At 44.4% G+C, this 27,404-nt stretch overlaps 1 protein-coding gene across 1 annotated transcript; it reads left to right on the top strand.

The window, feature by feature from the left end:
• The first annotated feature begins 13,159 nt into the window (after positions 1 to 13,159).
• On the top strand, positions 13,160 to 14,837 carry LOC138787412 (uncharacterized). The gene is made up of 3 exons (XM_069964706.1): positions 13,160 to 13,278; positions 13,509 to 13,655; positions 13,797 to 14,837. Exons 2-3 carry the CDS (start codon positions 13,546 to 13,548, stop codon positions 14,683 to 14,685), a joined length of 999 nt encoding a protein of 332 aa, XP_069820807.1. The 5' UTR covers positions 13,160 to 13,278; positions 13,509 to 13,545; the 3' UTR covers positions 14,686 to 14,837.
• Positions 14,838 to 27,404: the final 12,567 nt, after the last annotated feature.

Here is a 27,404-nt window from a genome sequence, read left to right as displayed (position 1 = left end):
GTGCTTGTAAGGTTATGTTCATGCATGGCAGAATTTCTATATATTTACCCTTTCCATTTGCAATTCCCAGTACAGTAAATGTTGATACTGTTTTCTCTAGGTTTTAGAGAAAAAAAAATAGATTTTATTTTTTCCAGAATAGATTTCACCCTTGAAATCTGCAGCGAATGCATAGCACATTTCACAAGAAAATCTGCATGTAATAACCTAAGGGTCTCTGCAGACTTGTATTGCATCATCTCTCTTCTATACTGTGACCTAGAAGCAATTGTATAAGAATCACAGTCACAGGGGAAGCAACCACATATGGGTCCAGCTGGGAATTGAGGCCTGCCAGAGGCAATACTATAAGGGAGCATCGTTGGAGTACCTAACTCCAGGTGACTGCCCTGTGTGTTGTAGAAGGTATCCCTGGGATGGACAAGGTTTTCCTCAGAGGACGTCCTCTCTCCCAAGGTTTTAGCACTGCATGCTAGCGATAGTTACTTGCATAAAAAAATAAGTCTCTTGTTCCCTGACAATGGTCCTGACCTGAGTCAGGCCCTTACTTCACTGCAGCAGGAACTCTACTCTCTGTGTGTCTCTCTCAACCTTTACTGACAAAAGAAGACCCAAACAGACCATCCTATCAAGAACTAGCTAATTTTTTATAGGGGTTACCTTAGCTAGTGAGGGATTGGTGGGACTGTGCGTGTGCAAGAGAGAGGAAAACAAATAAGGGCCCTGACTGCTGTGTGGGAGGTTTTAATAGTGTGTAGGGGGCACATAGAAAGCCCTATTACTATGAGAGGCACTAAGAGGAACACTATTATGGTGTGGGGCTCAAAGAGGAAACCATTTTTGTTTAAGGTACCAGGGGGAGCATTATTATCACTTGGAGTCCTATGGATCAAGATCTTGATCTAACGAATTCTGCAGAAACAAGTCATTGCTCATCCCCTAAATCACGTCATGTGTCCATCCCATACAATACATATACCTGTATATACGGAGGGATAATATATCCCCATAGATTTCTAAGGGTGCTGGACCAACATAGATCTACAATACAGTGGTGTGCACGGATTCCGTATGTCCCTAGGTTGTACACATTCCAACATTTGTGTATAGCCCCTATTACACAGGGTGATATTGAGAAGCAAACGAGTGCTATCAGCACTCATTTGATCCTCATCCCCCGCTTGCTGCTGGCGCTATTACACGCGTCAGCAGCGAGTGAGTGAGAGGGGCCGCGGGGAGCAGCGAGGGGGCTGCCTGGGTGATCGCTAGATTGTCCGGACAGCCCATAGCAGATAGCAGCAGCCTGCTATCTCCGCTCCTATTCCGCAGAGCAACAGCAGCAGATCGTTGCTCTCCTGGTTGTTTGTCTTTCAACACGTTGACAAAAAACGACAGCAAAAATCAGCCGACATCGTTCATGTCGGTTGATCGTTGTCTTCTATTACACCAGACCATAATGGCCGATAACCATTTAGTGCAATAGGGCCTTATGCTATGCAGAATCTGAACAAATTATTACGACACAACAACAAAAAAAACCCACAATGTTACAATTAAACTCAAGTACAATAGTGATGAATGAGAAATAATAGGGAATGTAAGTGGCTAATCTACATTGTCACATTTGTATTGATTTAAGCAGCCCTCAAGGTATTTCTTATAAGCTCTCACAAACTCTTCAAAAATGATGATATTTAATTTTACACAAAGGAGATGAAGCCACAGTCCACACGTCTGCTCGGCGCTCCCCACCAGGCGGCCTGTAATTAAATAGCATTAGGAAAATGGGAAAATAATGAGGAGATGCTCTTCTGCATTCCTCCTGAAATCGGCTTTACTAGATTAAACTATTTACAATAATCAGATCACATGACCTTATAAAAAGTCACCAAATAGGCCATGCTGGAAGATGCCGGCAGACAGTTACTTCTTACAAACTGCTGAGCTATACATATAAGGGGGCCACATAACAGAATCAGATGAGGGGCGCTTATTCCGGAATATTCATAGTTCTATTAGCCCTCTTTGCTGTTAGGCTGGGTTTACATTACGTTTTTCCAATGTGTTTTTGCAAAAAACTGATGCATGGGCGTTCATCCGTTTTGATCCGTTTTTCCATTGAATTCCACTATAAAAAAAAAAAACGGATCAAGACGGATACGTTTTTTTTAACATACACAAAAACGTAGTCAACCTCATTTTTGTGTCTGTTAAAAAAAATGGATCCGTTTTGATCTGTTTTTCTTTTAATAATGGAATTCAATAAAAAAAAAAATGGCTCAAAACAGATGCACACACATGCATCCGTTTTTTTCCATCTGATTTTTTTGGCAAAAAACAGATTGCAAAAACGTAGTGTGAACCAATCCTTATATATGGTACTCTTCTGTCTTTGATAAAAATTAACTAATGAAATTGACACTCTCTTTCCATCCATAGGTAACTTTCCAAATGTGGGATTCCATCTGGTTTCCACCAAGTGCCTTCATCACTGCAACAAAGGAGGATGACATTGTCACGTGCTCCGGGCCGCCACCGCGACCTCTCTCTTCCCCATGCAGCCGCCGGGGTCCATGTGCCGGGACCCGGCGCTGCTGCCTGTCCGGCCCCGGGGGGCGCCTTACCTCGCCCCGCTCCTGTCTCCGTCTGTGCCTGCCGGCACGCGCCCCCGCCTCTTAGGGCGCGCGCGCGCCGGCTGTCTCAGATTTAAAGGGCCAGTCCGCCCCTAATTGGTGTATGCACACAATCACTCCCTATAAATCCCAGCATGCCCTGTCCCTCGTGTTGGAGCCTCTACATGCTTCCCATAGCGTTTGGCCCAGCTCCCTGTTGTTTCCTGATCTCAGTCCCTGTTCCTAGTTCCTAGTCCCTGTCCGCTGTCCCGGTCCCTAGTCCCTGTCCGCTGCTTACCCATTGTTCCTGAGCACTGCCTGCCACCTGCAGTTAAGCCTACAGACCTCTGCCTGCACTATCTTCTGCCTACTGCTCCTGCCACGCCTCGCCTGCTGTCACTAGCAACCAAGCCAGGGGTAGCGACCTGGGGGTCGCCTGCCACAGCAAACCCATCCCGCCTTGCGGTGGGCTCTGGTGAAAACCAGCGGCCCCTTAGACTCCGCTCCCTGGTGCGGTTAATACCATTGCTAGTGACGGTCCAGTGGATCCACGACTCCAGGTGTTACAGACATGGGGCAGGTTGGACCAAGGACTGTCAAAATTTCCCCCCTGAATAGGGAGTAAACAACAAAAAGCTTCTATTAAAGTGAAACCTCTTTCACACCATCACCCAAAATCGATAGAAATTTTTTTTTTTAAGGGGGACAGAAAGTTAAACAGGTTTGTAAATTACTGATATAATGAACGATCAATGTATCATTTGTGTGGCTATTTAAAGACTTTGTTATTGCTGCATATCTCCTGTCTAAAGGTTGATGCACAAAAACAAAATTGAATCAACCGATGAGTGGTTGATCGCTGGCCCTTTTACACGGGCTGATTATTGGATAAATAAGTGTTGAAAGGGCCTTAAAGAGAATGTGGCACCTACTTTTTATTTGACTGATTAGAGTCAGATAGTAAAATTGTTCTTTTATTCTAATCAGTTTTTTTATTTTCTGACTGTAATTTATTTTATTTCACTTTTTGTTCATTGTTATGGGGGCTGCCGTATTGCCTGGGCTGTACTGAACTGCACTTAGTGACTTGCCTTACAGCAAGACCCATGGACATAGATGACGACAGACAGACTCTGTCCCCTTGAGTTTTATATGAAACATTACTGTGACCTTTGAAGAGGTCATTCCGCAGGGAGGTACTATTGTCTACTCTGGTGTTATTTTAATCTGTTATGCTGCACAAATCCCTTTACTGCAGCCTCCTCCTATCACCACAGACACAAAAGGTAGTCTCGGCTTAGTTTTAGCCCCAGTGGTGAGAATGAAAATTGCAAGTTATTTTTTTATAAAGTAAAGAGAAAAATGAAAAATGAAAAAAAAAAAATTCTTAAAAATTCATAAAAACATTATTTAAACAATAAGTGATTTTCTGATGACACATTCCCTTTAAGGTGCTACTGTGCTTGTAAAGACTATAAAGAGTTATATCAGTCCTAGAGGCTGGATCTTAACCTAACATAAAATAATGGCTAACCACAAGATGATTTCCTGGAACACCTGTCCACAGTATAGGTTTGACAACTTCCTACAGGTTATGTAATAACTCTTGTGAGTGGTGAAGAAGAAAGTGTAGAAAAAAGAAGAGGATAGAGATAGGTGGAGAAAAGGAAGAGCTCTCATTGGTGCACAGATCACAATAATAACCCCTTGCTCACTACAGCTAGCAAAACTTAGGCATAACTTCATTTCCACTTAACTTTTAGTACAGGCTTTTACGAGGGGTGTACAGACTAGCAACACCCGTGGTGGAGACCACACAGAAGAATGGACTGGAGGCACAAATTAGCAACTTGCTGTGCCCTTCATAACAAAAACTCTGTTCTGGAGATTTCAGAAATCTGGACCCCCACTATCTGGCTATGTTAACACAACATCTTTTTTTGGCAGTTTGAGGCCAAATAACACCCATTATTTCACAATGATAGTTGTACAATAACGGACGTCACAAAAAATATTAAAAATATAAAACAGACAAAAAAAATGTGTCCCCTTTTCCTGTCATATCCCCCGCTCCCCTGATCTGGGGAGAGGGATTGGCAAGGCAAGGTGGATAGAAGGTGTTGCCTCCTCCTGCACTTCATTTAACAAGGCATAAATCATGGTGGAAATCTACACCTGCTCACGTGTGCGTCATTTAGTGAATCCGGCGGTGCAGTTGGGGGCAAGGCTTCATTTAAAGGGTTATTCAAGGAAAAATTAACATTTCCCCTTTCCACAGGATAAGGAGAAAGTAAGGGATCGCAGGATGTCCGACGTCTGAACCCCCCGGCAATCTCCGTATCGGACCCTGCCAGCTCTATTATGAATAGAGCCCGGGACACAACGTGACCCGTGGCTCTATTCATTCTTATGGAGTGATGGAAAGAGCTAAGTACAGCTCTCTTCCGGCGTACTCGGCTCTTTCCGCAGCTCCATCGGAATGAATAGAGCTGCGGGTCACATGCCAACCCGAGGCTGTATTCATAACAGAGCCGACAGTGTCCGATACAGAGAACCCCCGGGGGTTCAGGGGTCGGACCTCCCGCGATCTTCTACTTTACTCTAAAAGTACATTTTCCCTGGAATCCCCTTTAAGACCGGTGTATGAGTAGGCCGGTCTTGATAAATGCCCCCTTTGTATCCTGTGGATAAATATTGTATACTGGAATACCCCTTTAACTTACAGTGTCATTTTGCATAACATTTTTCTTCGGTATTTTGTAGGTTGTTTTACTAAGCCCAGCAGAACGACGCTGTCATACATTTTTTGACAACTGACAATTATTATATTTTGACTATAATTTTATTGTTGCAATAAACCCCAGATCAGGAATTCAGCTCGATGATAATGACCCAAAACATAAAAAAACACCCTCTTGATCCGTACTGTACTTTATTTTACACCAAAGTAAATGCCGACATGTGTAAATATAGCGTAAAACTATCTCATTAGGATAAATACTCGCTTATGTTTCCAACAAGAGGAAGCAATGATATTACCCAGCAGCCCCCGGTACACGGCTCCAGCAGGGAAAAGAGATTACAATTACATTAAGCTATGAAACAAGACGACACATTCGGCTCGCGGTGTCACTCCAGAAATCACATGAAAAATGTTTTCGTATTTACATTCACTAAAGGAAAACAACTGTATAATTATAGGAAAATAATATCCCTGTGAATGCGCGGCCCGTAATATAAATTGTGATATTTTCGCTAATGAGCCATTTAAGACAGATTTAACTAAGTGAAGGCAAAGATATTATTATTATAATCATCATTTATTTATAAAGAACAAACATGTCCCACAGTTTAGTTAAATGGAAGTCTGGAGAAAGTGACAATTAACGTATAAATCTGTGCGGAAGACGAGGTTCTCTCTGGTTGGATAAGAAATACCGTCATTATAGGAAAGCTAAATCTTCCGCATGTCTCGTATACAGCTAAATGCAAGCTATTGTTCTCTATTGCCACTTCGAGGGGTAATTCCAAGATTAAAAGTCATCACTTTGTAATGATTGGTTGATTGGTGGGTGTCCGACCATTGGAATTCCCAACAATTACAAGAACGGAAGTCCTTGACCCCTAGGTGAATATGGTGCCTGTGCTCATGGTAGACCACTGATCCTTTCCCTCCTTTTGCAATGATAGCTAAATATGGTCCCATATAATCAATGGTGCAGATGTCGTGCATGTGCACTGCAGCACCATTCACCCAGGAAATGATAGGGGATAACTTTTAGGCTATATTCACACACTCTAAAATAAAAGAAAGCTACAGCTGTAATTTTGAGGTTAAAATATGTCTGTATGTTTTATATAAATATGCACTCCATTAAAGAAGTTACACACAACTTAAAAATCGCCGGTAGGCAGGAGGGTGCAGGAACATAATAAAGAAAGTATACTTACCCATCCCTGGGCCTATGCAGCACTGCATAGCGATTTCTGACAGCCGACGGACACCTGCCGGACCTGGCTGATGGATTACCCACTCAGCCAATCAGTGGGTGGTTTCAGCAGCAGGAGCCAGGTACTTTACACACCCGAATTCTTGCCTCAAATGACATTGGGCGGCTGTCAGAGAGACCCTTGAGTGACGCAATGGGGGTGCAGGGACCGGTAAGTATATCAGTAAGAACACCCCCACCCACCAGCCTACCTGTCATTTTTAAGTCTTCCTCTTTAAAATGAAGGGAAATTGGCCAGCAGTGCAGATACTGTATAGAATAACGACCATAATTGATCACGACTAGGGATGAGCGAACTGGGCCGTAACGCACCAGATTCGTTACGAACTTTGCAAAAAGTTCAGTTCGTCACCGAACTGAACTTTGAGAAAGTTTGTAACGAATCTGGTTAAAATAAGAATAACAAATAAAATCACAGAATAGACCAGGATACAAGGGATTATTACTCCTATAATCCCTTGTATCCTGGTTTTCTGTGAATATCAAGATGTGTGCCTTCACCCCTGCTAGGGTGAGATCTTAAATTAGTCTCCTCAGATATACCTGGGTGCTGCCTAATCAAAAATGTAATGGGACAGCTGTCTATGAGTTTCAACCAAGACACATGAAAGCAACTTCAATGTTCAAGCTGATCTACTTTATTAAGTCAAAATCTCAGTTCATATCTTTACAATAAAGGTTCAAAAAATAGGAGAACTCCATTTAGCCGCAAAAAAAAAAAAAAAACGGGCCAAAAAAGTCCCATCACTGTCCCGGAAAAAAAAAGTCCCATCGGCTGTCCCATCACTGCACAGTTGTGTAGAAAAATGTTGGGATTCTTGTTGTCCAAGACCGTGCACCCGAGTGCTGATGTCTGGTCCTTTAATTATGGGCAAGGGCAGTACATGTCTGTTACTGCCCATTGGGTCAACATTCTCCCAGAAGACCATCAGAAAGTTAGCCCATTCTTGCCACAATCACCTCCCCGGTGCTTTAGGCGGCCAGTTCTGCAAAAGTTCTGCCTTCACCAGCTTGCAACCATCCACCGCTTTGACTGCCGTCCAACCTGCCCTGGTGTCTTACCAATGATGTCAGGCTGTCCTCCATTTGGTGAGCCTGGGTGAACGGAGCCACAGTGGGCAGGAGCTCCTCCGGACCATCAGGGAGGAGATATATGAATAGCTGACCCAAGGTCAACTAACGGTGGGAAGTGTTGTAGCCCAAAAAGGGAGGAACATTGTCTCTGCAATGCAGCAGGGAGGGCTGCGCCATACACCTTGTATGGCACATGTGATAAACCTCATAGTGCACAGGTTTCTGCAAACATTTCCTGCCAATTGTTGATCCCTTTTGAGGAAGCGACTCTGTTTGTGAGCAGGCATGACTATGGGATCAACGACATCATCCCACTCAACCGTGTTCTGGAAAGTGCGCTGAACAACCTCATCAGCGAGGATTCCCAGGCCACCACTCCAAGGCTGAACATCCTCCTCCTCCGTCAATTGTCTGTTCTCAACCATACTGGCCTGGGTACAATGAGGTACTGCCTCCTCCTCCTCAAATAGTCTATTCTCAATCATGCTGGGCTAGGTGCCGCCTCCTCCAATAGTCTCTTTTAAACTATAAAATACGACATGGAGAGAAAGGAGTGGCTGCACATCCCACCTATGGCTGATACTAATGCTGCTAGGCCTATTTTAAAAACCAACGCCAGGATGTTGGTATATAATTTGATCAAACCATATTGCCCCATGTACCACGTGCAGATCCCCTGGTTCACACAGGTCCCTACACTAACTCCACACTGTGTCGGTCAGCGACCGCCAACCACGCAAAGCGTGCACATGCAGGGAAGAGAGGCCATGGAATGGCCCTGCAACCCCAATGTCACAGGACCAAACCCAAAATGCCCCACCGAAACCCAGCCGGCACCACCGGCGGGCCCATAGAAAACATTCACCCAGATTATCCCCATACTACAATGTGTTTACTTCCTCCATGATCCTTTACTGCTGGTTTGTAGTCAGCTGCTGCTTGGAGGTAACATCTATTCCTGTGCCAATCTCTTCAGTGTGGGATTAGAAATCAGCATTGGAACAGCTAAAACATACCATCATCTGTTGTGGGGTAGTCTGTTTCACTATATTAAAAAGAGTTAGTGGAGTTTCAAGGACCTAGCCAAGGGGTGGCTCCTGTAAGAAGACCACCAAAACCACCATACTAAGTGTCCCTTTCAGTCAATATCCAACTCAGTTTATGAGTGTCAGGACATGACAAGGGAAATACCAAAGCCAGGTATTTATTCACAGACAGCTGTTTTTCAGGGTATTGCCTCTCATAGATGTGGAGTAGGATTCTGGCTAGGTGGGAGGAATGGCTAGTTGACCACCATGAATCTTGAAACACGGGACTAGTCAGATATCCTTCCAGAGAAGAAAGCAGTTGCTTTACATGGGGTTCCTAAGCTACACTGTGACCACACTGACTACATAACACACCACATACAGTGAAAGAAACGGTACATCTACTCCTTAGAATCACCTCCAAGTTCTGAATTCCATCATACATAAAAGAACTCATTTACCTTTTCACCCTGCAGTGTGGGTTTACCCAATGTACACCCAACGGCAGACTGTGTGCAGTTTAGATCTGGTGGTAGGGGCCAATGAGGCTGACGGCCTGCTGCCTTGCCTGCAAAGTGACAGCCATAGAACGGAATATGGGGGTTGGCGGCAAGTGATGGTTCTCATGTCCTTCATGCAGCTGCTGTACAATGGATGGTTAAGCTAAGGGACAATGGTGCTGGGCTAAAAAGCATGTCCTGGTGTTCTCTTCTGCGGGCATGCTTCCAAACAAAAGCTTTGCTAGGTCTTACTCTCGGGGGAGGCCTTATATTTAGCAATTTAGCAAAATCTAACAGGATTGTTAGATTGTATTTTCTATAATTGCACCCCCACAATCTCTTAGTAACCATTGAGGAAATCTAGGTAATTCCAAAGGCTCCCTTTCTTATTCTTGCAACCTGAATGGCTTCTTCAAGGGACTAATAAAGTTATATGTTATAGGATGAAAAGCTTTTTTAATAACTATTATTCAACTCTTTATTAAAAGATTTGGGTTATTATGGTTGCCATACAATAAGATCACTACTACATTTGTAGGATGACATTATGTACACATTTCATACAACATTATATACAGAATTTTAGGATTGCTAAATATTATAGGAAAAGAAAAAAAATATATATATATAAAAAAAAATTCTAGACAAAGTATTGCCATGTCTGCACATAGGATTTTCCAACCCTTACATTTCAAGATTTTGTATATATTTTTTTTTTGCATGTAATTTTTGGTATGGGTTCTTTGATGGTGTTTTTATCTGGTGACTGTCATTTGCAGGTCCCCTCTGTCCTTGAGCTGTTCCATTAGTGCATGGAAAGCACCTTGCAGCCTGTGACAAGCGCAGCAGATCGGCACTAAATCAAAAATCAGTGCCAGCCGGGGATCTAAGCCACCATGAAGGTCACAGCCATCAACTGCATGCCATCTCAATCCAAACAAAACACACTGGATAACGGGGGGATTTTTCTACCTCTCACAATAGGTGACGGCGGGCAATGCTTCACTGCTAGGAAAGCTGCTAACTAACCTCTTAAGTGTTATTCATCCTTGAAACAAAGAAAGGAGAGATTAGGTGTTTTCAGTGGTAATTGTATACTCTGCAAGCTAAACTCATGGCTCAGTGCATAAGTGGAATTGGTAATGAGAGATTGTGTTCCAAGGGCTATAGTTTTGCTTTGCTGATTACAGGTGGCTAATTTCACTTTATCTCTCCGAATTTTATTGTTTGATCTCAGCTGCCGAAGAAATAAAACATTTAGAAATGGCTGACATTTGCCAAGGTGTGCGGCGAACTTAACTTTAAGGGAAAACGTGATTGTTTTTCATTGAATATGCTCAGCTGTAAATCAAGACTACATAGACTCGTAGTCCGCAACCTTCTTATTGTAGGGTCCTTCAGCGGGAAACTATCCCTAACTATGGTGCGTATATTCAAAAACTCTGCGACAAGCCAATGTCCTTTATTACCAGACTAGATAAACTGGCTTACTGTGTCTTTCAGATGAATAAACATGTCGGCTTAGATGAAAACAACGGTGTCCAAATACGCACTGGTCTACCGGTAGACTTCACATCTGGGACCGGTAGATTTCATTTTTGGTATATTACTGGGGTAGGGAATCCTGGCTCTTTAGCTGTTGCAAAACTACAACTCCTATCATGCACGGACAGCTAAAGCTTTATGCTGTCCATGCATGATGGGAGTTGTAGTTTTGCAACAGCCAGAGAGACAAGTTTCCCTGTAGTGTACCACTATGTGTTTTCTTCTTTTTATACACCTAGGCAAAAGTGTTTCTATTCAGTGTCACAGTTAGGACAGTAAGCTGCTGTCAAAGTTAGGTTTAGCTACACACACCCTCCCTCTATAGTCTTGACTTCCCTTTAGTTTGTTTAGTTAGTGCCTGGACATGTTACACCTGCTATCCAGAACTAGTGACTGAACTTTATAGGGTTGCTAGACTTTACTCCCAGGGAAGCCGGAGACAGGTAAGCCTAACCCCTTGCCTACACCATGGATTTTTCTAGTTTCAGGACAGTCAACCACCTAAAGAAAAGAGAGAAACACTAAGGCTCTACTTTAGAGCACAGTGCAAGTTAGCCACTTTCTACTGATTTACGCTCCACTAAGTAGGAAGGATACTACTAGCTAGCTCCACCCAGTGACAAAGACCTGGCACTTGTCCTACCCCATTAGGATGGAAACTTCACACTGAGGGGCAGAAAGGGGTCAGAAGAAATAACTGAGATTTATCTATACGAGGACTTTCTCAAGATACTATTTAGCTTCACCACATCCCGGCAACGTACTGACTAAATTAGGCAAGAGGCCCTTCTATCCAGTCCCTGACACCCGCTACTGTTATCTTTTACTATCAACTCATCTCCTATCAGTTTCTATTTGCTGTTATTGATTTTTCCTCTAAGTACTTGAGTGCTGGGGTGGATAAAAGAAGTAACATGCTCTTACCTCCCCTGGTCCAGTGCTGATGCCGGTATCTTGCAGCTCTGGTCCCCCTGGTCCCTGCTGCTTCTGGGTCTGTGGAGACCTGGAACGTGATGTGTTAGCGCATCTCAGTCAGCAGCTGTAAGGGGATGGTCCCATCTCGGCCACTGACTGTCTGCGCGGGCCTAACACGTCACGCCCCAGGTCCGCACTCAGACCCAGAAGTGGCTGAAACTGGAGGAACGGAGCTGCAAGATAATGGCATCAGCGATGGAGCAGGGAAGGTGAAAGCATGTTACTTCTTCTATCCTCCCCAGCGGTCTGCCCAAAATCACACTGGCCCGGAGTTCTCTTTAAGTGCTGTCCAATAAAAATGGGCAGTTTGATGATGTGTGAAAATAGCCTTAGTGTGTCAATTTAAGAGAGAAGGAGGGATTTGTAGTGCTCTTCAACAAAACTAAAAAGGTTTTTGGAAATAGGCAGCTTTTAATGAATCCGAGAATGTCACTAAACAGGATGTGATAAAAATCAAGTTTGAGTTGAATAAAGATTGTTTTAAATTTAAAGTGCCAATCACAAAGTCTGGATCCGGCACGGTGTGCAATCTATTTTTAGCTGGAAGTTTGGGTATCCATGGAGATGACCACGCTGGGTCGGTACTGCGTGTGACCCACACTCTGATCTAATTGGGGTTGCTTGTATTACCGACCCAGAGTCGTAATCTCCATGGGTACCCGAACTTCCATCTGCAAATGGATTGCACGCCACAAAGGGTCCAGACTTCGTGACAGATGACTAGTACACTTTAAGGCCGGTTTCACACGTAGTAACAGTGCGGGCGTAAAAATTTCTGTCCCGTACATCTCCGGGTGGTCTGGCGGCTGTATTTGAAAAGCACTTACGGTCTTATCGTAAGAGTCCGGCCGTAGTGTCATGATGTGTCTTGGCTTGTTTGGCCCCGCTCAAAAGCATGTATTTGATTCATGAATCTGCCCCCGGGCCAAATAAGCACACCCACATCCCTATAAAATCTCCGCCCACTCGCGAAGTACGCCCATATGCTTGTAGTGTTTTGAATGGCAAAAAAAAAAAACCAAAGATGTCTGATGGCGCTAATAATGCGCCCTATGGGCCAGCCCGGCGTATGAGGCTGCGCCGCAAGCACCAGCTCGTGGTGCTTTCGATCCTGTGGAAGATGCGTAATTATTACCTGCGTTTGTGTGTAAGTCTATATCTATTTTTTTATAATCTTTTTTTTTTTTTTTTTTTTTTTTTTTTTTTTTCAAGCTTTATGTAACTTATTTAAAACTAGCCTTACAAACTGTTTAGGCTTATAATCCGTAAAACATTGATTTAAATGTATTGTTTATGCAAGCTCCCTTAAGTACTGTTGACCAAAGGTCCTTAAATGCAACTGTGTAATAATTTTGTGACTAATTGAGATGTCTTAAAAATAATAAATGTAATTTTTTTAAAAATCTTCTCAGAGGCTAAAAGACGCAGAGCAGCGCCGTCTGCAGGAGGTGGGACGGCGATATTGGGTCCACCCCATCAATGTGCGGAGGGAGACCCGGGGCCACATTGGTTGCCTGTATGATGATTTGCGACGGTATGTCGATTTGAATACATCAAAGTCGGCAAATCTTTGAATGTAATATTGCAAATGTAAAGGTTACTGTCCCCAAATGTTTACCCCAAAGTCCATAATTTTATTATGTTTTTTGGTTATCCTTACAACGTTTGATGTTAATTTCAACATTTGTAAACCGTATGACATCTTCCTATGATGTGTGTTTGTGTGTAATATTAGTGATCAATATTTTTCTTAATTTGTTGCAGACATCCTGACAAGTTCCAGGACTTCGTGCGCCTGCCTATGGAGGCCTTTGATCATTTACTTTCCATTTTGACCCCACATCTCCAGAGACAGGACACCTACATGCGGAAATCCATCCCTCCTGTGGGACGTCTGCTCATAACGTTAAGGTGAAGATGCTTTATTTTAATGCGAACTATTTGTTCATGTAATTGTAGTTAAATCTAATATAGTGTTAAAATATGTAATAATTTAATATGTAGCTGAATGTGAAATAGAATCATAAAATACTATTTTTATTTTTTTCACAGATTCTTGGCGACAGGGGAGAGTTATGTATCGTTGCACCTCCAATTCAGGGTTGGTACGTCCACCATCTCTGGAATTGTGAGGTGCACGTGCGCCGTGATCTGGGAGCATTTGCAGCCCATCGTGATGCCCAGTCCGACCAGGGAGATTTGGTTGCAGTCAGCAGCAGGCTTTCAGTCTGTGGCCAATTTCCCCAACTGTATAGGGGCGGTTGATGGTAAGCACATACGTGTGAAGCAACCACCGCGATCAGGATCACAGTATTTCAATTATAAGAAATTTTTTTCTGTGGTCCTGATCGCGGTTGTTGATTCCACGTATCGTTTCCTTGCCATCGACGTCGGCTCCTATGGCAGTACTGGGGACTCCCGGGCGCTACTGAGATCAGAGTTTGGGCGGCGCATACTCTTAGATCACGTGACTCTACCTCCTCCCACTCCTCTTCCGGGTACCACGCATCCCGCTCCATTCGTCATGGTAGGGGATCAAGCCTTCCCTTTACTGAACAACCTGCTGCGCCCTTACCCACGGAGAGGGCTGGATGAACGGGGGAGACTATTTAACCGGAGGCTGAGCCGGGCACGTAACTTCGTGGAGTGCGCCTTCGGAATCATGACTAGTCAGTGGAGAGTGTTTACCACTGCCCTGCAGTTGAAATTGGCCACAGTTGACATGGTCATTAAAGCTGCCTGTGTTCTCCACAACTACCTTCGGGACTATGCTCCCACCCCGGAGGTGAACGTGGAGACACTGCCAGCTTTTAGTGCCCCTATCAACTATGGCCAAGGGAGACAACTCAACCGCGGGATAGTGGTCAGGAACCTCTTTGCTGACTACTTCATGACTCCTGAAGGCGCCGTGCCCGTGCCCCTTTCACAGCCTCCGTTATGAGCCACGGCCACAGGACTGATGTTTTCCCGCATGTATGTCACCTGTCTCTGGGATGTGTGTTTTTTTATTTTCTTTTGTTGTTTGAACCCCATGTATTGGTTGATATTTAATTTTCCTTCTCTTTTTACTAAAACCAAAAATATATTTTCTTATTCGACTAAACAATGTGTCTGCCTTTTCAATGTATGTAAAACATGTTGTGTGTTCACACATAGTAGTGTTCGAAAATACACATAACCTCACTCGATATACTACTGGCCAGTAATTATCGAGCATGGTCACATCCTGCTAATGTTAATTGTATAGTCCTTTGAACCTAGTGTGCTGAAAGATTGATGTGATCAAAACATGTGCATTTCCTATGGAGTGACCAGCAGGGTGCGCACTATATGTCTAACTTTCTAGTGTGGGATATGTAACAGGATCTGATATCTTCTAGTGCCACAGTCCATCTCACTTCTTAACAATCACTATTAACACACCACATATATCCCTCCACACATCACCCAGGTGCGCCAGCTGGATGTGGTCTACTTAGGTAGCGGTTCAAAAATAATCTTTTATCATCCATTTCTTTTCAGTAAAACACAGAAGAGTGTATTAAAAGATGAGAAATCTCGCTCTTTACTTGATCACCTGTTCCTTGTCTACAGTCATCTCCTGGATTTGTTATCCAAAATCCATCACATCAATCTGCCTGTGTAAACGCTACATTATGTAGTTTATTGTGTGTACGTTTATATATCCTCCACTTTGTACATAATGACCACATGCTGGATGTCCTGCAGGAGGCGATTTCTAATACCATCGGACATAGAGCTCTATGTGGAAATGATAGTGTCATGATAAGAACATTAATGTCCCAAAATATGTTAGTGCTCATCACAAGCCTCTCCTGCTCTGCCCACTTCCTGCCTTGGCCACAGATGTCAGCATAGAGCAGGCTCAGACCTGAAAAACAAGTAATCGCAGCATTCACTACATCTTCGCTAGTGGCTTCACAATACGTGTATTTCACTCAGTATAGCTAACAAAAACAGCATTGGATTCTAAACACCCAAAGGATCTCGACACAATGTTGTAATGTTGTGGATGTGCGCCATTAAAACACTAAATAAGGACATTTCCAAATAACATCCATTCTTTGAAAAAAACTTAGGAATATTTAACTTTAAATGGCGCACAGCCACTCTATTTCTACATTGTGTGAACACAGCCTTTGTGTTTTTAAGCCACTACTGGTTTTGTTAACAATACTGACCAAAATATACTGACTCAAATACACGTATTGTGAACCTACTACGAACATGTAGTGAATGTTGCGATTCCTTGTTTGTCATGTATGACAGTGCTCTCTGCTGCCATCTGTGGCCAAGGCAGGAAGTGGCCACAGCAGGAGAGTGTTGGCCTGATAAATGAAATACTTAACTACATTAATATTTCCTATCATGACACATTCATTTTAACACATACAGCAATGTCTCACATATGATTAGAAATATCCTCCTGAAGGACATCCAGCATGTGTTAATTTTCTACTAACGTAAAGCATACCACAAAATTTAATAAGACACAATAGCAACATTCAATACAGCTTTCTATGCAAACAAAGTGCACTAAGTATTTTTAAGCGTATTTCGTAGTTCCTTAGTGGCAGTCAATAATCATTTGTTTTTTTAACCCTTAACCCCTTAACGACATCGGGCGTAAACTTACGCCCTCGCGCCCTGGTACTTGGCGCATCAGGGCGTAAATTTACGCCCGATGTTTCCCCGATCGCTGCGTGTTCACACACAGCGGTCGGGGAAGATGGCCTGCTATAAATCATAGCAGGCCATCTTAGCTTCACGGCACGGGGGGTGGTTAACACCCCCCGTGCTTACGATCGCTGCTATAGGCTGATCAATTCAGATCAGCCAATAGCGGCGATCGGAACCTTTCCGGGTCATCGGCGACCCGATGACCCGGAAAAAAATGGCGGTCGGTGCTGTCCGAGGACGGCACCGACCGCCATTACTGTAAAAAGTAATGGTGATCGCCGTGCCACCGGCCCGATCGCCGTGAACGGCCGGCCGGCCGTTCACGGCGATCGGGCCGGTGGCACGGCGATCAGAGTCCCACAAAATAGTAAATACCTGCCCTGGACCCCTCAGCTAGGTAGCCGAGGGGTCCAGAGCAGGTATTTGTACATTACTCACCTGTCCCGGGCTCCTGATCGGCGTCTTCCGGGTTCGCGGCGTTCTCGTCTTCGTTCGGGTCTTCGGCTTCTTCCGTGACGTCACGTTCGGCTTCTCTCGGCTATTTTCGGCTCCAGCGTCGGCTCTTTCCGTATTTTGCGCTCTGCTGCCCCCTAGCGGCTGATATGTGTAATACACTTATCAGCAGCTACAGGGATATTCAGAATGTAGAATTTTTTTTTTTTTTTTTTTCAAATTTTTTTTTTTCTATTTTCCGCACCCTATCGCCGCTAAGTGTTGATCAGCATCGCACGAAAGTGCGCTGCTAATCAGCAACTCCTCCTTTTTGGCGTAGGGTGTTTTTTTTCTATATCCTACTGCCACGGTCTGCTTATAAGTGCCGCACATAAGTGCGGCATTCATCAGCAACACCATTTTTGGCGTAGGTTTTTTTTTTATACTTACTGTAAAAAAACACGTAAAAAACACTACATTACACCACACTACATTGAATAAAGTTTGACACTACACCACTATATACCCCATATACCAATCCCCGTATAAAGACGGCCCCCAGGGTGTTTTCGGCGTCAGAGGGATACGTTATTATTACCTCCGACACCGAAACAGCCAGTGAGGATGAATGGGGGGATCCTTCTTTCCTCCATTCATCCTCATCATCCTGTGACGTGTCTGGGGGTAGCATAGCGTACGCTGCCCCCCAGACACGTCTTTTCCGCCAGAACCGTCCCAATAAGAGATGACGGTATGGTGTGAAATTCTACAAACTGTGTGAGCGTACCTCTGGGTACACTTACAGATCCAGGGTACGTGCACACTGCGGAATGGCGAAGGATAACCCTTTGTGCATTCCGCAGCTGGCACCCACCGGCGGACTGATGCGGGCGCATGTCTCCACCCGTGTCATAGACTCCATTCTATGCACGGGCGGAATCCGTCGTCCATCCAAAGAATGAATACGTTGGACGGAGAGCGGAATCCGCCCGTGCATAGAATGGAGTCTATGACACGTGTGGAGACGTGCGCCTGCATCAGTCCGCCGGTGGGTGCCAGCTGCGGAATGCACGAAGGGTTATCTGTTGCGATTCCGCAGTGTGCACGTACCCTTAGAGTGTATGTAGGAAGGGACACCCGAATGCAGCCCCCAGATGCCCCCTCCCCCCCCATCCTCGGAGTTAGTGGGGACATCGTCCGGGAACTGATCTTCCCACTGCTGGATAAAGGTCACCATCTGTACGGGGATAACTTTTATACCAGCACCCCCTCTTCCGGTCCCTCGCTGCCCGAGCTACTGTAGCTTGCGGCACGATCCGAACATATCAGAAGTAGTAATAGAGCCCTAATATTTAGTAGCCATGGAGCGGACCCAGCGCTTCTGGATATGAGGGACCCCGTATCGCACCAGGGCAACATTTTCCAGGTGACGTCCCCCACACTGGAGAAAGGGAGACCCCAGAAGAAGTGGAGAGTGTGGCGTAACAGGGGGATCAGGAAGGACACCATTTTCCAGTGTGACACCTGTCCTGATCACCCCGGCCTCTGCATACTGGATCGCTCCAAGGCGCACCACACGTCACTGGGGTTCTACATTATCTAAATTCTGTCCCTTATTCCTATTTCAGGGGTCACGTTGATCCAGGGATTATTCTAATCGCCATTATGGAGTCGGGAAGGAATTTTTCCCCTGTGATGAGGCTACTGTCGTCTGCCTTACGAGGGTTTTTTTTTGCCTTCCTCTGGATCAACACAGGTTGAGTTTGATGGACACCTGTCATTTCCAACCTTATAAACTAATAATTGGCCTAATACCCCCAAATAAATTAGAATTGTCCCTTTTCCCCAGCTAAATAGGTATGGCCGCCATTCCCATTAGAGGATGCCATGATGCAATTACAAAGCCTCTGTGCGGCCAGGACAGTAGAAACCCCCCACAAGTGACCCCATTCTGGAAACTACACCCCATAAGGAATCTAACAAGGGGGGCAGCGGGGATATGGCCCCCTGGTGACGGCCACATTTGGGACGTGAAAATGAAAAAAATTGTATTTTTTATTTTCTCGGCACATGTTCTACGTAAGTGCCCGTCACCAGTGGGGTCCATATGCTCACTGCACCCCTTGTTAGATTCCTTATGGGGTGTAGTTTCCAGAATGGGGTCACTTGTCGGGGGTTTCTACTGTCCTGGCAGCACAGGAGCTTTGTAATTGCGACATGGCCTCCATCCTCCATTCCAGCCTCTAAATGGCGCTCTGTCCCTTTGGTGACTTGCCCTGTGCCCATATGGCACATTATGCCCACATGTGGGGTATTTTCGTACTCAGGGGACACTACCCTACACGTTTTGTGTTCATTTTCTTTTTTAACCCCTTGTGGAAATGGAAAAAAATCAAGGCTAGACCAACATTTAGTGTAATTTTTGTAAAATTTTTACTCTAAATCATTAATCTTGTCATGTTTTTTCATTTTCACAAGGGGTTAAAAGATAAAAAAAAACATTTAATGTGTAGAGCAATTTCCCCTGAGAACGGAAATACCCCACATGTGGACATAAAGCGCCATGCGGGTGCAGGGTAAGCCTCCAAAGGGAAGGAGCGCCATTTGGTTTTTGAAGGCTGGATTTGGATGGAATGGATTTCGAGGGGCCATGTTGCATTCAAAAGGCCCCTGTGTTGCCAAGACAGTTGAAACCCCCCACAAGTGACCCCATTATGGAAACTACACCCCTCAAGGAATGTAACAAGGGGTGTAGTGAGCATATGGACCCCACTGGTGACGGGCACAAATGTGGAACAATGTGGCGTGAAAATGAAATATTACATTTTTTACACTATAATGTTGGTTTAGCCTTGAATTTATCATTTTCACAAGGGGTTAAAAGAGAAAAAAACACACAATATGTGTAGAGCAATTTCCCCCGAGTCCGTAAATACCCCACATGTGGACATAAAGCGCCATGTGGGCGCAGGGCAAGCCTCCGAAGGGAAGGAGCGCCATTTGGATTTTGGAGGTTGGATTTGGCTAGAATGGATGATGAACGCCATGTCGCATTTACAGAGCCCTCGTGCTGCCAAAACACTGGAAACCCCCCACAAGTGACCCCATTCTGGAAACTACACCCCTCAAGGAATCTAACAAGGCGTGCAGTGAGGATATGGACCCCTTGATGACGGGCACATTTGTGCCATGAAAGTGAAAAAATGAAATTTTTCCCTTTCACGTCACATTGTTCCACATTTGTGCCCGTCACCAGTGGGGTCCATATGCTCACTGCACCCCTTGTTAGATTCCTTGAGGGGTGTAGTTTCCAGAATGGAATCACTTGTGGGGGGTTTCCAGTGTCTTGGCAGCACGAGGGCTCTGTAAATGCGACATGGCCCTTGAAATCCTTTTCAGTGAAATTCAGCTTCCAAAAGCCAATTGGCGCTCCTTCCCTTTGGAGGCTCGTCCTGCGCCCCCTTGGCACTCTATCGCCACATGTGGGGTATTTCTGTACTCGGGAGAAACTGCGCTACACATTTTTTGTCTTTTTTTGCCTCTTATCCCTTTAAGAAAATGAAAAATTGAAGGCTAGAACAACGTTTTAGTGTAAAAAATAAATTTTTCTTTTTTCACGCCATATTGTTCGGAAAATCTGTGAAGCACCTGTGGGGTCCAGATGCTCACCGCACCCCTTGTTACATTCCTTGAGGGGTGTAGTTTTCTAAATGGTGTCACTTTAGGGGTGTTTTTTAGGTTTTGGCACCCCAGAGCCTCTGCCAACCTGAAGTGGTACAGTCAAAAATGACCAAATATAACGGAGGCGTTGAAATTCACTAGGCGCTCCCTTATATCTGAGGCTTGTGGTTGCGTCAAATAGCGCAATAGGGCCACATATGGGGTATTTCTATAAACTGCAGAAACGGGGCAATAATTATTGGGGTGCATTTCTCTGGTAATAGGTTTATAATTATGAAAAATATTGGATTACAATAAAATCTCTGCACAGAAAATTAAAATTTTCAAATTCCTTACACACTTAGCTTTTATTTCTGTGACTCCCCTAAAGGGTTAAAACACTTTCTGGATATGCTTTTGCAGAGTTTGGGGGGTGCAGTTTCTGAAATGGGGTGCTTTGTGGGGCTTTCTAACATACAGGCCCCTCAAATACACTTTAAACCTGAACAGGTCCCTAAAAATATCTGATTTTGAAATTTTACTGAAAATTTGGAAATTTGCTGCTAATGTTTTAAGCTTCCTATCGTCTAAAAAAAATGAAAGATAGTTTAATAAATGCCGCCAACATAAAGTAGACATGTTGCTAATGCTATTTAATATATAATTTATGTGGTATAACCACTTTCTGTATACGCAAAAAAGTTTCAAAGTTGGAAAAATGCATTTTTTCACATTTTTTCACATTATTTGGGTTTTTTTCATAAAGATTTGTTATGAGTATCGACTCCAATTTACCAGAAATGTAAAGTACAATATGTCACGAGAAAACAATCTCAGAATCAGCCGGATAGGTAAAAGCATCCCGAAGTTATTAATGACTAAAGTGACACTGGTCATATTCATAAAATTTGTCTCTGTCATTAAGGCCATTTCAGGCTCTGTCCTTAAGGGGTTAAACACTAAAACATAAACAAGTAAAAAATAAGAATTCGGGAAACAAGATATGTCGCAATGGATTTATTACATGTCAAAAAATAAAACATTCACATGATAGTGTGTGTGGGTGGATGTGGGCGAGGGTGTGTGGAGACTACTTTGGACCATGTTGACAGAAGTTAGAATAGTGTGCAGAGGCAATAGTGTGGGCAATATGTGAAGGACACAGCCAGCCTGACTGTATTCTGGCACCACAAAACTAAAAGGGACATCCCAATCCCCCCAAGCTGTTATTGTCATCCCTAGCTAATGTGATGCCAGACCTTCTAAACAGTGTGTTATTGATGTGGTCCTGGTGCGCACAAATGTTAGGAAATTATTAATGCTAGTAAGGCGCGGTTGGCACTAAGGCCCTACAGTGTAGCAGACAAGGGGTGGTGTTGGTGTAGCTGAGGAGAGGGAGTGCGGAACAAACACAAATGTTGTTGGACGGTCAAGGCACATGTCACTCTCTCTCGCCAGGCTCCACCGGACCCCCTTGACATCTTGGTGGTGGAGTCCTGGCCACTCCCTCTGCCAGATTAGGTTCTTCATTCTCTTCATCCGATGAGGCCTCTGCTGGTTGCTGAACTACTTGTGGTCTGAGGAGAAAACAACACTGGTCACTATCTAAGATGGCACTTTTGTTTAAGGACATATTTAGCCAGATAACTAAAATGGAGGCATCCAATGCAGGATTACACTCTGCCTGCTTTCACACTATTTTCTATGTACGAGGTGCCACACTAGAACTTTTTACAATATATTCACACACTGTTGACCCAAAATGTGGGTCTTCACAAGGCCACCCGAGTGGAACATTAGTTTACTCTATGGACACATTGCGTACATTGTTTAAACATTATGAAGACAGTCCACGCTATTGGCATAAATGGCATTTCATGTTCTGGATTAGATCCTGGAGGGAGCAAAAGCTCTTCGAAAAGCGGTTAGGCCAGGCTGCATTTGTTAGTTATCTTGTGTCCAGCAGGGGGCGGCTCATCTTACCGAAATCGAGATTACTCTAAAGTGTTCACTAAATATACTGCTCCCCCTGCTGGAGCCTCGATGTATACAATCTATATAAATCTAACATGTCTATGTCTGCACACATAAGACACTGAGCTACTTCCGTCATCATCTGCTCCTACCATGGACACATGCAATTAACACACACACTTACCTGCGGCGTCTGGGGGAATTCAAAATGAAACGCAGCATTGGGGCAAAACGCAAAGCGGCCAGTTCTTCTTGGGAGGCCCCACGCCTCATCAGCTGCCGTCGCTGCCTGATGAATCGGTCCCTCACACTGGACCACCTGGTCTCCACATAGTTAGCTTAAAACAAAAGCATCCACACATTAGGAATATATCAGCGTCAGGTGACCATAACACTCGAGTTAATGGTTTGCCTCAGTGGCTAAACAACTTACCAATTATCCATTGCTGTAATCTAGTATGCTGGTCCCAATCTGGGTATACAATCCGGGCAACCTCCCTCCATGCGGCACTCCGTGTTAGCCGGCTTCTGTACCCAGGCGCAGGGCCGTCCCATAGCACTGGCCGAGCATGGACCTGAAAATCCAAAATAATTACAGTAACGTCTTAGAAATTATTAGTCAATAATGTCCTAGCTACTACACCCATTTCACATGCTACACGCCATGTTTGATTGTAAATAGTACGTCACTTATGTGGGTGGGGTCTCCAGCTTCACCTGCAGCCAACTCCCTCCCTCCATGATGTTTGCTGGCGCCACATATCATATACACAGTACACTACTACTCACATCATGTCCTCATAGTATTTGCCCAAAATATATGTGCTTACTACTAGGGAATGGAAGCCCACAATCCGGCGCGGGGGTCTGGGATCGGATAGCGACACGGGGGGACACGCCTCCTCTCTGTAGTCTCGCCACCTCAGCACTGGGCGTAGCGGTGGTGGGGGGGGGTTAACTATTGCGTGTCGTGTGCTCGGCGAATTGCTATGTGACACCATGTAACGATGCTCAGCTTACCCATTTCTGTCCGGCATTGTCACGTCGTAAGCCGCTGCACTACAAGTGCCTTAATGGTCGGCCACGCCTCTTTGAACGTGGCTGCTGCGGATTGTGTGTGCTTCCGACGTTACAACGCCTGACAAAGTACAAAGCAGAGCAGCGCTAAAAGCCAAAATACTCATTAGCCGAGCAGTGAACATAATTAGCACAGCACACCAAACACTCCGGCTAAACAACAACCCCGCTACGCACACTGATGACGTGCATGTACTACAGAGAGGGGGCGTGTCCCCGCTGTGTCGCTAGCCTATAGCATCATCAGCCTGCGCCGGATCTTGTGCGTGATTTGCGTACTATTTAAGCGACCTCCTTATGATGACACTATCAGCACATTATATGGGAGGATTTCTACTATGTATGTGCCGCCAACAACCATCATGGAGGGAGGAGGGAGGAGGGAGGAGGGAGGAGGGAGGAGGGAGGAGGGAGGAGGGAGGAGGGAGAGAGTTCGCTGCACGGCCATCTCGCTAAGAGCAATCCTAAGTCACGCCCTGTTTGCCCAACAACATGTGCTATTACAAGGACAATTCCTCGACCAGCCATTACTTACAAATCTCGCCTAAAATACGATGTGCGTTACATGGTCCGAAAGAGCTAACACATTCACAGATTTGGAGGAGACACACACATCTGAAAAGACTCATGCAGTCATTGCTCGATTTCAAGCGCCCCCTGATGGCAAACACATAGGAATTACACACAATCGTACTTACATAAACTACTCGGAGCGATGTATCGTGCCACTAAATTACTATAGACAATCGTACACATAAAATAAATATTATCTAGCATCTATTGATCATTACATAATCGATTTGTTTTCACAAAATTATTTACCACTTAAACAGGATGCAATAACAGATGTGACTTTTGGACATCACAAAAACCGATATAAAATACAAGACTTGTAAATTACATGTATGTAAATGTGACTCACACAACAAATGACAGTCATACATTAAGTCACGGCCACACAACTATCTTCTCCGAGTCCAAAGGACGATCGAAATCTTTCTATCGATGATCTTATCTATGTATAAAGCACTCCCAACAGCTCCAGAAAATACTTACTTCACTGATCAGCTGGCCGACGGCTATAACAGACCGATCAGGATACATCTCGGGCTCCATGAATCACTCCGGCTTTGTTGTCCAAATCACTTCTTCTTCCAGCGACGGTTTTCAAAGTGCCGATTCTTACAATGCAGACACATCCTAAATAACCTTGGCTTCTACCCATAGGAACTCAAAATGATACATTTGTTATCTCCATCCAGTCACGGACACGGCCTAGGTGAAGCCTGGGCACAAGCAGTTGTTACATTCATCCCTGTATTTTGAGTTATATTTAAAAATATACAAGGACAATTACAAAATAAGACCGTGAGAAATGTGTGGCAAACAATATTTCTCTCATGGCTAAGCTTCAAATAAATAATTCCTTTCTTCTATCATCCTATGTCAAGGCCAAATGGCAATCCTGCTCTCATCACACAGGTGCAACTAGCCACAGTGCAGGGTGACACTCAGATACATGCACTAACAATGCTATATAACATTTGCCCACTTCTCCAAGAAATGGACCACAAACACAACATTCCTTTCCCTTCCGGCCTAAAAGGCACCTGCAAAGGTCCAGGACACATGTCCACTCTCTGACAAGGCCGAGAGCACACCTGTACCAACGATACCTCATACCCAGCCCTCAGGCCAGGCACTCACTGGTCGTCAGTTAACTGCAAAGTAAGGTGTAATCTCCAGAAGGAGAAAACTGGTGCGCATCCATGAAATGACCACAGAACAACACGTTTGTTATTCCTAGATTCATTCCTTACACCCCTTTGTTTGCACCATGTCGTACCTGCTTGCCGCTTGTGCCCCACTATTTCTGTGATCCATTCTATATTGGAGCTACCGAACCGGTGGATCAGCCCAGCCACTATGTCCATATGTGAGCGAACACACTCATTTACATATGCAAATAACCAGCCCTTGGCGGCAAAGCCCACTGTTGACTAGAAATCTACGTTAGTTTTCACTTTGGTTACTGACAGGGTTAAGAAATTGTGAATTACCATATGAAATAGAGGCTTTGTATTCAGACTGATAAAGTGTTGACATCTGTATACATGGCTAAAATAGGCATGTCGCATTAATGCAAATCATTACGCGAAACAAAGTGCACAACCAGCTAAGCTTTTTCAGGGAGAGGTGAAAAAATGAGAGATTATATAAATACACAAGGAATTTGATTCAAAAACATTCTCAGACTTGCCAAGCAATATGATGTCACTATAGTAAAGTCAAAGTTAGATTAGGACAGAGGGGGAAGGGCGCATGAAGCTGCAGCTTACTGCAGACAGATCATTGCATTCTGCTGCAGGCTCCCAAAGGCCGATCTCGTGGGCCAGTCTAGGAGCAGACTATCAGATATTCATCCAGCACACACTGAGTCAATGATTAGCGTAGTGACACAACATGTTAATAAAAGCCTGAGACTTGGGGGAAATGTTACATATATATCGTGAACACATCCATTAACTGCACTATGCGCAAAGGCCAAACCAATACAAACATAGTAATCGTAAATTTTTTGCTTTTTAAAGTGAAAACATGTGAATAGATCCTTGATGTATCCTTGGCAAGGCTTTAGGCCTCTCCATGTGTGAAAATGGGGAGTTTATTATAGGATACAGTACATTGTGTAAGCGCGCGGTACTTTAGTAACCTTGAGCCAAATCACTACATTACACCTCCCAATCGAGAGAGAACAACGCAGATGTGTGTGGAAGAATGTCAACTATTCGACTTACACACACACACAATGTAGCATTGTTTTCTCCAGTCCAAATCTAGTTTGGATTTTATTGTTGATCATTAAAATACTTATAATGTTGAATTAAATATTATATCTAAAAGAATTTTACACCAAACTCAGCATGTTCTGTATGAAATATCACATTAAACACATTATTGTGTATAAAGGTTAACAAAAAGGATACATTTCACAAATCAACCTTCTGTGCAAGATGCTGAGTCAAACATTATGATTTTACTTTTTTCTATAGATTCTTTTAAATGAGGATCTTAGCAAACTGTTTTTTCAAACAGAGTGTACCATGTCACCCCGGTAAGGTGTCCTCAGGGACATGGACCCTACTCTACCCTAACACAAAATGACCTCTCTGGGCCTGAAAAAGGAGACCACTTGCCATAAACCAAAGAAAAAAAAAAATAAAAAAAATAGAAAAATTAAAAAAAAAAAAAAATATTATGATGTATTGCCTCATACATCACATAGTATAAATCATAAACGTCGTGAGGAACGAGATGGCCGAGAGCGCCGTCCACGCCGTGGCTGGCGCCTAGGAACGGCCCTAGTACCCTCAGATGGAGGGGGCATGGCACCAGGTGGCTCTCGGGACAATGCTGGGGGGACAAGGGGGGAGAGAGGTGGGGGCACAGGTGGGGGCGCAGTGGTCTCGGGGAAAAGAAAGCCCTCCGGCGGGATATGTGGCCTCCGTGAGTGTAACCCATACACAGATTGTAGGAGGACGCCCACATAGCAAGGGTCGGGGAAAGTATCGGGGTCAATCTGCTCGTGACACGACAGCAGCACTTCTGTAACCATCCGCGCACTACGTGCCAGATTAGTAGGGAGATTCCGTAAACGGACTCCCAGATAGTAGCAGAAGAAATCATTCTGATCATCTCCTCCATCAAACCGCCTGACAAAGTTGACGACAGATTGATCCAACTCACTCAGTGCTGAATGAGGTTCTTCTTGCTCCCGACGCCTCCTGGTGGTGGTAGTAGTGGGCCTCGTGAGTG

The sequence above is a fragment of the Dendropsophus ebraccatus genome, chromosome 3, assembly GCF_027789765.1.
Source record: "Dendropsophus ebraccatus isolate aDenEbr1 chromosome 3, aDenEbr1.pat, whole genome shotgun sequence".
Classification (NCBI taxonomy): domain Eukaryota; kingdom Metazoa; phylum Chordata; class Amphibia; order Anura; family Hylidae; genus Dendropsophus; species Dendropsophus ebraccatus.
Note: the sequence above shows the minus strand (reverse complement) of the source record. Positions and strands in the feature narration are given on the sequence as shown.

Excerpts from the sequence above, each read along its gene's own strand:
- LOC138787412 (XM_069964706.1), top strand. The coding sequence starts at position 13,546 with ATGGAGGCCTTTGATCATTTACTTTCCATTTTGACCCCACATCTCCAG. Across the intron at positions 13,656-13,796 it reads CGTCTGCTCATAACGTTAAG|ATTCTTGGCGACAGGGGAGA; the intron begins GTGAAGATGCTT and ends TTTTTTTCACAG.